The 12,927-nt window shown below is 36.0% G+C and overlaps 1 protein-coding gene across 20 annotated transcripts in view; it reads left to right on the top strand.

The window, feature by feature from the left end:
• MEF2C (myocyte enhancer factor 2C) overlaps positions 1 to 12,927 on the top strand; it is a 140,176-nt gene that overhangs the window by 73,759 nt on the left and 53,490 nt on the right. For all 20 annotated transcript variants that reach the window (XM_068667482.1, XM_068667491.1, XM_068667497.1 and 17 more), the window contains one exon: positions 594 to 797. In XM_068667482.1, coding sequence (XP_068523583.1) covers positions 594 to 797 — 204 coding nt within the window. The remainder of the gene's footprint in view (positions 1 to 593; positions 798 to 12,927) is intronic.

The following is a 12,927-nucleotide window of genomic DNA, read 5'->3' as shown; positions in this document are numbered from 1 at the left end:
TTGAGCGTTAAATAAGGTGTTCTTAACTTTTTAATCCTAGATATTTCCTCAAAACTATTCTGTGTTTCCATGAACAACGTATCTTTTTCACACTACTTAAATTCTGTATGAAGTAATTTCTTCTACTAAAATTTTGTGTGAGTCGTGTGGCAATTGAATCTTAGTGAATCACTATCAAAACCAGAAACTGACTGCATGTCTTCTAGCTATTTGCCATTGCAAATCGAAGCTGCACCTTTAAGATATTGATGACAGAGATGTACACAGTATAAAGAGTGTTCAAGGGAAAACTATAGGAATTAGAAAGTTACAAAGATGTAGCATCTGTAGAACTACAAAAAAATGTACTGTAGCCTTTATCCGTACCTTGAATATTTTGTAATGAGAATAAATACATTTCCTCACTTACATAGTAAATACACATACTTATATTATATTTTGGAACTCTCTTTGTACTTACATGCTTTCCTTCTGAACTTGCTCAATTCAAGGACAACAGCAGTCATGTATATTTCCAAAATAAATAAGAAGGACTACAAAGATTAACTTGGGGATTATTGACAGCTTTTTTTTTTTTTTTTTTTTTTCTCTAGGTGACATTTACAAAGAGGAAATTTGGGTTAATGAAGAAGGCTTATGAGCTGAGTGTTCTGTGTGACTGCGAGATTGCTCTGATCATATTCAACAGCACCAACAAACTGTTCCAGTATGCCAGCACCGATATGGACAAAGTGCTGCTGAAATATACCGAGTATAATGAGCCGCATGAGAGTCGAACGAATTCAGATATTGTTGAGGTAAGATTTTGTGTTCTCTGAGGGCTCTGTTTTGACTTTGCTTTGAGACCAAGGTGTTCAAACTGACAGACCCAATCATGTTTTCTTAAGGGTCACACCCTGGGAGTGACCTAGCAGCAAGAGAACAGAACATGGATGGAGGAGTGTTGTTGGGGGGGATGGAGATGGTGTGAGACATGGAAGAACAGCAGAGACTGGAGGGAACCCATATATTTTGTGAGCTGTGTTCTCCTGCTGAGCCTCAAATGCTCAACAGAAACTCCTGTGATGGGATCTCTTGCCCCCAGTTACTCAGATTTCTGTGCTGCTTTGTCTCTTGAGTCCTCTCCATGTCTTAGCCACTACCTCCCAGATGAATCTTCTCCTTGTCTCCTAAAGACGTTTCCCCAGAAAACATTGCATGCATTGTCTCCTCATTCCAAAAATTATGATGTCCTCCGGCCAGGAGGAACAGAAGAAAGGCATTCTAAGAGACATGGAAGAAAATTTAAAGATATTTAGAACCACTGTTTTAAGGCATTCAAGTGACTTTCTTAGAAGCTTTTGCTTATTTACAGAAATGGGAAGTTTAACAGATTGCAAGGAAAGTTTACTTGAGAACTACACATAATAACAAATGTTACATCTCTCTCTCATACAGAATGCTGTAATGGTAATAATAATGATAACAGTACTGAAGCAACACTATCAAAATGATGGAGACACCTTATAATTACTTTCAAAAATTAATTTAGTCAGGGCAAGTTGTATTTACCATTACTGGAAATTATTCATTAAAATTCAATATTTTCAATGTTAAGCTGTACTATTTACAGAAAAATCAGTTTAATATCTAATCACATTAAGATTCAAGCCATCCCAAGTAAATGAAGCTTTCAATAATTCTGTTTGAATAGCAAAACACTCAGAGTAATATCTGAAAAAAATGCCTACGTGGCTTACACAAGTCCTTTTTTTCAAAGCACCTAATTGGTCAGGCATCTAGTGGTATCGTTTACAGAGTTTTGGAAGGAATATCAATGAAACTTTCATCGTTCGCCTACACATTTAAATTATTTCAGATAATTTTAAAGATGTTAATTTCAGATTTTTAAATAATCTGTATGTTGTCAAAAATGAGAGTTTGTTGCTTTTGGAATTGACACCTGCATCATCCCTGTATTTGAGACTAGCAATGGAAGAAGGAAAATGTGTAAGTTACAAATATGCTGTTTTGATGGAGAAAATATACTGCATAATGGGCATCATTACGCTTGTTGCGAGATATCACAGTCCGACACCTTGGTTTGCAAAGACTGTAACACAGTAATGTATATCACATTTCTGTGTATCGTCATGTCAGCATATAGGATGGGGCTGTTCTGCTTCCTTCATGATCTTCTAGCAGATTTTCTCCCCTGTTAGAAGGTGATGTTCTGTCAGCAGAAGCAAAATTAATGAGTTAGGACTAAGAGGAAAGTACATAATTTCTTCCTCCTCTCCATCATCTCTTTTCCTCTCATAGTTCAAATCTCATATATTGACATGAAGCCTTTCCTGTCACCCAAAGCTGGTCAGCCCATGTCCTGTTCAGTGGAATTCAAAATCTGTCCCCAAAATAATTCCCTGTCCTCTTTCAGTGGCACAGAGCCAGATTATTCTTAGCAGGAAAAGTTTCCTGTGATATCTTTACTTCTTCCTGCAGGCTTTCTTGTGGGAACTGGGAAAGTTAGCCACTTGCAAGGGACTCACTACTTCTTCACATTGGATGAAGATGCTTTTTTCTTATAAAAAAAAAGGTTCGGGGGGGGGCAGTGAAAACAAAATGTAAGATAATGTCCATTCTGGTGTAACATTGTGATTTTAAGAAAGAGTAATTTCTGCACCTACCAAGTCCATTTCCTGCATGAACAGTGTCCCAGTCTGGGTAGGCTGATAGGCAATTTTTCATGCCAATGAAAAATTTTTCTGGCTATATCCAAAATTTGTTGGGCATCCCTTTTCATTGCTCTAAAAGCAGCCAAATGAAAGTAAGTACCTGAAACAAACAGTATTTTACTTCAATAACCTACCAATGAAGTGCATTTTTATGTTTTGGGGTGGTTTGTTGTTCATTATTTTGCCTGCTTTTGTTTTGTTTTTCATTTGTTTTGTCAGCTCTAAATTAAGGCATTTGATTGTTTTGCTGGTATGGTTTTCAATGTTCTGCCTGTGATGCAAAATGCATAAGCCACACCATGTTTTCTGTTTCAGGATCAAAGGAGTGCTTGTGCAAGCACAGGTTTTGAACAAGTGTCCAATATTACCATGCCTTTACTTGATAATTAACAGTATTAATTAATATTATCACTTAACAACAGTACAATAGAGAACCAAGGCCCACGAAAGTATGCAATCTGAGAAATAGTTTGGATATATTTTTAGATACAAGATATAAATCTGCCACACATTTAAATATTTAAATTGATCAGTTAAAGTGACTACATTACACATATTTTCCATGTAAGTAGTCCATTTTTTCTTGCTTTCTGACAGCTAGATTTCACACTTACAGGTTTTTAATCATGTTCTTCTAGGGCAATCAACAGCAGCTGAGAATTAGACAGTGTTATTAAATCTGATCATTTTTAACTAAATGACTGTTCAATAACTATATTTCAGTGGAAGAAAAGGGCATAGCTGTGCTTTTAGATCTCTGCATAGAATTATAGAAAGAAAACTTTCTTAGGTAGACTTATGAAAATTTGAAATATAACTGTCAACTGTATAAAGGTCTTTAATTTAGAGTCCAATTTCTGTTCACATTGGACAAAATTAACTATTTAGTTACTTTCTCAATCGTGGTAGAACTGTGTTATCAGTCATTAGAATATGGTATCACTTTTTTGAAAAATCTGTATTTAAAATAAAAAAGAGTAGGTTTGTAATATGTAGTTAATTACTTTTAAGTTAAACCACTGTTACTCAAATAGAAAAAATACACAAATTTTCATGTAGGTTATTCATTTTATTAATCAGACATTTTCAGTCTATTTACTCAGATTAATTATATTTAGCATTTCCAAAAGAATGAGTCATCAGGCTATAATTTATTATTTGAAATATCAGAAAACACCAACTGTCATGTATCTAACATGCACTGCACTGTTTTTCAAGGGAAAAATATTTTAAATTAATTTTAATATTTGTGTTTCTGCAGATCAAGCAATTTGGTCCTATTCAACCTATCTCTATATAATCGGATTATTGGTGTGATGTGAAATGAAGTGGTTAAGATTAAAGAGAATTCTAAAACTCTTTTTTGAGTTCAATTAGTGTTGTTCATTAAACTCTTTTTGTTTAATGATTTTAAAAAATAGCTTATACTTTCTTTACACATGTAGCAATTTTATTCACATGTAATATTAATAATTATAAGACTATGTAATTGAGATCATCTTTTCCAGTTGCCTCATTCAAAATTGAGATGATTAACATGCAATTTGGCTTATCTGAGTTCTTCAGCTCATAAAAATTATATATCAGCTGAATGTATTTCAGTTATTACCCAGTAAATAGACTTCTGACTTCCACTGGTAACCAAAAATCAGCTCATATTCTTGAAGGAGAAATAATTTGCTCAATTCTCATGTTTGTCCATTTTCATCGACAATGACAATTATTGCAAGTCTCACTGAAGTCTGTGTGGCAGTTTTATAAAATGTATTAGTTCTGGAAAAAAAAGAAAAAAAAAAGAGTGATGTTCATTCTGAGAATTCTGTTTAGAGTTAACTGTATTCCTAAAATTGAAGCTTTTATGTCCTCACCCACGAAACCACAGACGTTCATTCAATTTTGCTTCAGTTAAAAAGTGCATGCTGGTTGCTGGATATAGTAACTTATTTTAGGGAATAACAGAACCTGTGCCAGGTTGCTATACCCTTGGACACTGAGAAGGAAAGATTAATTTCACCTTTATGTTAACTTCCCAGTGGCATATGTATATACCAAAAACAATACATTCAGCAGCTCTCATTCAGAGTCCTGTCACACAATTACTAGAAGATTTGTAATTCTTTACTTTAAAATGGAACTACATTTTCAGTCATTACAAAATCCTGCAGTACTTACTACATACTTTTTGGTGCAGAAGTAGCTTTTTTACAACTAGATTTACAATTTTCCTTAGAAGTTTTTCAATACCTCCAGCTACTATTCGCTTTAACAGAAAAAAAATTACCTTATAGGTCTGCCATTTAACATTATCAGCACAATTGTATTGTCAAGAGGTTTTGTTTTTGTGTGTGTGTTTTTTCTTTTATGGCAATGAGGAAATGGGGAACAAGCGTGTCAGAGTTTTACAACTGACAACTACATGCATTATGCATTTTTTGTGTTTATTTAGCATAAGGCCAGATCTCTTTTCTTCTGTAAAACCAGATTGGATGCAACACAACTTATTTCAGTGATATTTCTTTGTCACATTGTAAGTAAGAAGAGAATTCATGCAAAAGCACCGCAAGCTTTGGTGCTTAGGAGCTCAGAAAGGACATCCCATTGGAGGGGTGTACTTTACAGTATAAATACTGCATCTTGGCAGCAAATGTAATTACAGTCACAATCCTAGCCATGTTACAGAAATCTACTGTGGTTCTTCAGCTAAGCCATCAAGGCTTTGCTGATTTAAGATGAAATTTCCTGCCTGTTTTCTCTCTCACTGTCCTGTCTTCCTTGTCATTTTTTTCACATCAAAGCATCAGCCACTGTCTTGGCTTTAGCAGGTCTCCAGTGAGTTTTTACCAAGCCCTGTTTTGATTCTGTTTATTTGACATTAATACCCTGATTCTTTCTCTGTGTGCATGTAAATCATTCCCCCACAACTCACGAACTGCCTCATCTTTCAGCTCTTTTCAGGTCCCTGATCTGTCAGTTGCTTTGACCCTTCTGCTCTTATCGTCCCCATTTCTCTAGCTGGCTTCTGTTTGTCTGCTGATTCAGTGGTCACTACATTTAACTCAAGTTCTCCTACTAGGTCAGCCCTTTCAAATTCATCCCATTAACCATATCTTCCGTTTTCTGGCACAGACATATCCACCTCCTCAGTTCCCCTCTGCCATACCGCTAATCACTGGTAGAGAAAAAAGAGGAACAACACTAACTTCCTCCGTTTTTCTCTTTGCTAACTGAGCTTCTGTTATCAATGCTGATCACCCAGCAGATCTTCTCTGATTTTTTTAAGTTTGTTCCTTAAAACTGCTACTTTTCATGCATGCATAAACATTTGTCTGTGATCTTTGCAGTTGTCTTTTATCTTACAAGAACTCCTCCATGACCTCTCTGTCTTTTCCTTTTTTTGATATATCTCACTTGCTATCTGCCTTTGGTTCTGACTTTCACTAGCATCTTTCTTCAAATAATCCTTTATTTATCTCTCTTTTTTTTTTTTCGTATGTCTTCTAAATCATTTTTACACTTTGAAGGAGTTCAAGCACCTAGACTTACAGATAGAAAGAAGTCAGCTCCTGCAATACACCATCAAATCCTTCTCCTTCAATAAAACCTTATCATCATTTGGCTTTTCAGCTGTACATTGTCCTACTCTGGTTTTGGTTTGTTGCTTTTTTGTTTTATTTTGTTTTGTTTTATTTTAGCCTTAATATTTACAAGCATAATATGCCCTTTCAATCACCTCTCCATTCACTCTCGCAAAACTGCATTTTACTGTATTTTAATGGACACTAACTGGTCCCACCTTACAGTATTTACAGTCCTATTTCAGACATGGCACAGTAAGAACAGGTAGCAAAATAAGGTGATAATGATCCTATAACATGATTATCTTAGAATCACAGAATCGTTTGGGTTGGAAAGGACCTTAAAAATCATCCAGTTCCAGACCCCTGCCATGGGCAGGGACACCTCCCAGCAGCCAAGGCTACCCCAAGCCCCATCCAGCCTGGCTTTGGGCACTGCCAGGGATGGGGCAGCCACAGCTCCTGTGGGCAGCCTGGGCCTGGGCCTCAGAGTAAAGAATTTCTTCTAAACACCTAATCTAAATCTATCCTCTTTTAGTTTCTGTTTTAGTCAAAACATATTTCTCTCTCTCATGTTGGGTGAACTCTTAAAGACACCAAAGACTGTGTCAAGAATTAGCCTGAGCTACTTTAGGAGACCTTAATTAGCCTAGGGTTGTTGTGTTAGCGTTGCTGGTTGGCCATGGGGAAAAAGAAAAAAAAAAGAAAAAAAAAAAAAAAAGTAGTTCTGATTTGCAAGAAGTTTTGAGGTTTTTTACACGTTTTTGAGTAATTTGCCAATGATAAATTCTGTCTTAAAGATAATCAGAATCTGGCACTGTCATTTTAATTTGTTCTCTGTAGGTTCATACAACTTCATTGTTCTAGTAATTGTTGCATTTACCTTTTGTAGAGCATTTTCCTTCCCCAGTGTACTCCTGTGTTTGGTGCAGGAGAATGAACTGCACATAGCAAGAGAGATTAGTGCCAATCACAACAGCATTTCCCACCTAGGGAAAGAGCTAAACTTGTAAACACTTGAAACTCTTACTGCAGGTTGCACATCCTATGTATTCTACAACACACAGAGACATCTTTACACACCTTATTGTTAAGATATTAGGAAACAAAGTAATACCAAGGCTTGTAGGGTGGTGGGATTCATAATATTGCTTGTGTGTGTGTGTGTTGCTGCTTTCTAAGAAAGGATTTTGCTCTAAAAAATGTCCAATGAAAACATGCAACTAAAGATAGGTAAAAATGAATACTTCTGTGGCTTTCTAGAAGAACTTGCTTAAACTGAAAATCTGATAGATGTTTAGGTTGACCAGCAACAGAGGGGTAACATGCAAGAAATGCCACTGAGTCTCCAATGAGTCCCCTTGAGACATAAAACTTAGCACATCTTTGGCACATTGGAAGGTTGGAGATGATGAGAATAGCATTAAAGCAGCAAAAGCTTTGTGCATCTGGTAGGCTGTGTATTGTGCCTGAGAGGAATACCACAGTCCTGTTTTGATGATGGACTTACTGCACTTTATCTCACCAACTCTTACAGGTGAGCTGGGGTCCTACAGCACATGCAGGATTAGTCACTTGTTGGGGAAGTTCTGAATGAGATGAAGGAAAAAAATATCATTCTGCCAATTATTTCTAAAGGTCACAGAGCTAATGACTAGCTGGGAGGTTAATTAGATTCTGAAAGCCTCTTCATATCAATTAAGACTCTTATCTGTATATTTGTAGTAAATAAACCCATATAACTCCCTAAATGTGCTCCTTTTAGGAGAAGTAAGGCAACTGTTGGAGTTTGTTTAATGTAATAAGAGTATTTTCTTGTCTTGGCATCATAACATAATACTGAATATAAACAAGCCAAGAAATACACACCAAGTCAGCTCTTCAGCTGTTAAAATCGGTGGAATTATTTCAGCTTACCATGGGCTGAAGATCTGGGACAGTATAGAAAGTAAACTTGAATGTAAGAAAGGTTATTCAGGGTGATCTAAAGACAGTACAGTCTATTGGATACTGCCCTGGACTAGGACTCATGAGACTTGAATTTTATTAATAGCTTTGCCAAATACTGTTGTGTGACCTTGGACAAGTTACATTTCCTCTTAATGCTTCAGTTTCCCTGTCTGTAAAATGGGGATAGCATTATTGATTTCCTCTGTAAATTGGTTGAAGACCAGCTAGATAAAAAAAACAGCTACTATTACCAGTTTCCACAGGCCAGAAGATGATTGGACAGGGTCAACTGGCCAAAGAATTTCATTTAAATGATGATTTAGACTTTTTAAGTGCTTGCTTCTTGTTTCATTTTTAGTAAGTATGAGCCAAACCATTATTGCTAACCTCATGTATGACAAAATCATGGGATGGGCTTCAAGATCTTCAACATTTTTGCAATATTACTTTGGTCTTTCTCTGCTTTCTGAGTTTTGAGCCTTTGGAAAACATGTTTGTAACCTAATATTTTCATATGAGTTTTTTCCTATATTTTTCCTAACCATGGTAAGTACAAAAAGATCATGAAGGGGAAAATATCCCATTTTCAAATAATGAAAAAAAAAAAAAAAACCTCCAATTTATCAATCTTAATTTCATTAGTTTTTTCAAGCAAATAATTTAGAAGTGAATATTTTTAAACAAAAGATGATATTCTTACCTTATCTCATGATTCCAGCAATTTGGACTTTTTGTAAATATTAGCTACTACAAGACCACAGGAAAAAATTCAAAACTGAAAAATTGTGAAAGGCAACTCTATTCTGTCCAAAGTAGTCCCTGAATGGGATAGCTATTCCAGTCACTGGGACTGTCCAAATTAGTCTTTCTACTACATCCAGTAGGTAACAGTTTATTCCATTCTACCTATCCACATGAGATTTTGACTCTTTATCTTTCCATCCACAAGCTATTATTTAAGCTTTCCTTGATAAATGCAGCATCTTATTAATAACTGTAATAACTGATAGAGTTTTGATGCTTTACAACCTATAAGAAAGATAACAGGAGAAATGTAGACTTTTTTTTTTTGAGTATACATCAAAAAATGCAGCTAAGGGAAAGGTGCATAATTAGTTGCTTTGGCTTTTTTGTTTTACATTCTCTCTCTCTCTGAATAATAATAATAATAATAATAATAATAATAATAATAATAATAATAATAATAATAATAATAATAATAATAATAATAATAATAATAATAATAATATAAAAGGCTAGTTTTCCACTGATTTTTTTGCAACAAGGATTTATTTGGCATGAAACATATTTTTTAATCCTAATGGATGTCAGATAAAGTGAAGTAGCTCACCTGATAGCTCATTTTTCCATAACTGGTTGTAGAGAATAGGGACAGAGAAAAGTGGAATAGATGCAAATTCAGTTGCTCTGAAGCACATGTTATAGCAAAAGCTACTTTTGATTATATTTTGAGGGGCCACCTTGGTTTTAATTATTGAGGATAAGTCCTTGGTTTTGGTCATATCCTCGTGTTATTTTTCTTTCACTCTTTTGTTCTTAGTAATCATTTTAAAATATTTTAATATCTTTGGAAAGGTTTTGGCTGGATTGTTGTAAAAATAATGTGATAACAAGGGTAAAAATATGTACAGAGTATACATCTTTCAAACTCTGTTCATGTTTCCTTTCTTTATCAAACTGGGAACTTAAATCTGTATGTCTTAAAGCTAGGTCTATTTCACAGATGACTGTTTCTTTCTCCAAAACATGATATATCTGGCTGAGAAACTGGAAAAATCTTACATGTCTGTGTAACATTCTTATAGCTTAATAGCTCCAAAGTTTTATCCCAATCTAGTCATTGGAGAATGTTCTTTGTTTTTGTAGTCACTGTTTCACATAGTAACAGCTTGTTGTATTTTGGTCTGTTTGCCAGAGGGTAGGTTTATTTTTAAATCCCTGAACTCTGAATTTTCTTTATTTTTCCAAGATTGGAAGCAGCTGAAACGCCTGGAGTTACAGGTTGAAGGGCTTGCTTCACAATATGAGATGGGAAGCTTCATCCCCTCCCCCTTTTGTGTTTTTCTTTTTTCGGATTTTTCCTAACAAATGTCTCTTAACTGATATTTGTCTAAAAATAGAAAATTGCCTAACTAAAAATAACTCGGCTCTCAGTCTTGCCAAGGAAAATGGAGAGGAATAGGCGTGGAATAGAAGGCTGAGTAATCCAGCTCTATTCATTCACAGATCCCTTTGAGAATGCAGGCGATGATAAAGTGCCCTCAAAAAACCACAGGCCTGACTTGCTCTCTTCAGACTCCTAGGTGCCAATAAACATTTTAGCCCAAGGATATATATTTTTTTTCTCATAGATCATAAATACTTTCTGAAAGACAAGGCTTTGTTTCACAGAAGCTGACTTACTGTCAAAAATAGCTGACTTTCCTAAGGTCCTTTTTTTTTTTTTTTTTTACTTTCCACATGTTATTTAATTTGTTTTCAGATGAGCAATGACTGCAATGTCCTGTCAAGTAATACCATGAAATGTCACTTATCTGGTTTGAATGAATGAAAAAATAGATTCTTTTCATTGATCTCATACTTATGTTTTTACCCTCGAAACTTCATATATCACTAAAGAAAAGTTTATTACTCTGGTTCTGAGCAGTAAAAGTGGATGAGTAGAGAGCTGACCAATTTAATGCAGAAATCAAAGTATATCAGCAGAGCACTTCTTGAAATACATTTGAGTTAAGTTTTTTATTTGTAATTCTTCATTTACCCAAAGCTCAGATATGTGCAAGGGGTTAGAGGACATGCAAATGGCAAGGGGAAGGATCTAATTAACTTAAAAATAATCCTATTAAGAACTCTACAAAGCTGAAAATCTTCATTTGAAAATCTGTCATATTAGAGAAAGTCAATCTGAATTTGTGCTAAAAAGGTTTTTATATCACCTCACCACCATGGTATGACAGCAGAAAAGACACCAGGAAGGACTGAGCATGTTATTTAAAACAGGATTGTTTGTTGTTGTTCTGTGTGGAGTTTTTTTGTGTGTGTGTTTTTTTTTTTTTAAATCTGAGTAACCTGGTCAAACACAGCAACAGGGTGTGGAAATGTCAGCACAGTTCACAGGGTTATTTGGGCCTGAGTATTGTTTTGTTCAGTTCCTGTAATGCTGCTTGTGATAAGACTCTGGAGACAAAGGACGATAATTGATGGAAGGGGACTTAAATCACTCCAAAAAGAATCAAGGTCCTTGTATTTGGGTACATCAACTCTTCTGGTCTCCTTCCTCCTTGTAAAGCATTTTGTCTTCTTGCATGCCGGCCCCCTACTGCTCTTTGTAATGGAGGCAGACCACAAGTGATTCCTTTATGCAGTACACAGCGTGTAATTGTGTCTGTGTGGTGTATTAGTAATTACCAAGGCTGAATTCCCGTATTGTATCTTCTCTGCAAGCATGGAAAAATAGGACACACTACCCTGTATTACCATTTTCAACCTAGATAGTGAGCTACTTATAGCAGTGTTCCAGAGACAAAGGCTTTTGTGAGCAAACCCATTTTTCATTTTTGAGACATCCCTGCTTTGAAAGGTAAATACAAAATGTGGTTATTTACCTGGATTCTTACACAGCAATATTAATCAGAAGTTCAAAAATGCTATGTCTTCTGTTAATTCACAACTACCTTTAGTGCAAACTGCTGGACTTGCCCTCCTGTCCCCCAAAATGTTTTGTTTTGTTGGGCTCCCATAAGCTGTCAGCTCCTTTTTATCAAACCACCACTGAAGACTGGGTGTTCTGAGGCTCCTGCAAAATCAGCCAGTGATGCACAGTTCTCCATATGCTTACAACGGGGAAAGGTTTTTCTTCAGTGTATAAATGTTTCCAGATGTGGGCCCTTCGCCACTGCTCATAGTTGTATCAGTAAAAAGAGTCCTACTCTATCAAAAATCAAAAACCTCTGTGATGTAAACTCCACCATTCGGGTCTGATTACACCCCTGACTTAAAGCCTGAAGTGGTCAATGAGAGCCTTCTGACTAACTTCAAAACCGTCTGGTTACAATTTATACAGACACCAATTTCTACAGATTCTATCGCATTTTGTAGTAAGCAAGACTATGATAGGTTTTATTTCTACAAACATTAACAGAAGTCCTGTTTCAGGCAGTGAAACTATTTAGAAGGGGAGAGTTGAATGCTCCAGTAAAAATTTGCAGTATCGTAGCTTCATTTCTGAAGCAGTTTCCCTGTCAGTACAGGTGGCAGAATTGGGACCTAAATAGTTCATACAATGAGTAGCATTTACTCTCCTTACATTTGTAAGTAAATGTGCACATCCCTTCCATGCCACAGAGTTAACCATCAGTGAACCCTCTCTCTGAGCAACAAAGGCACTGCACGGGAGGTGCTTCATCACGAAACACCAGGGAGGATGGGGATACAAGAGGTGTGGCTAGCCCTGACTTTCTGCGTACCTGACCTGACCTGTTATAGGGAGCTGGCCTGCTTACCTTACCCATCTGTCTTGCACTATGCAAAATATCTCACTTCTCTTCTTCCCTGGTCTGCACACAGGTAACGCTGTCAGTTCTTGAGATGTCTTCCCACAGTTTTCATAGTGCTGGCAAAAGCTCTGTTAAACTTCAGAATGTGCTGACTTTTCTTCCTTGTTACTG

Source organism: Anas acuta, chromosome Z (assembly GCF_963932015.1).
Source record: "Anas acuta chromosome Z, bAnaAcu1.1, whole genome shotgun sequence".
Taxonomy (NCBI): domain Eukaryota; kingdom Metazoa; phylum Chordata; class Aves; order Anseriformes; family Anatidae; genus Anas; species Anas acuta.
This window is presented reverse-complemented; position numbering and strand designations above follow the sequence as displayed.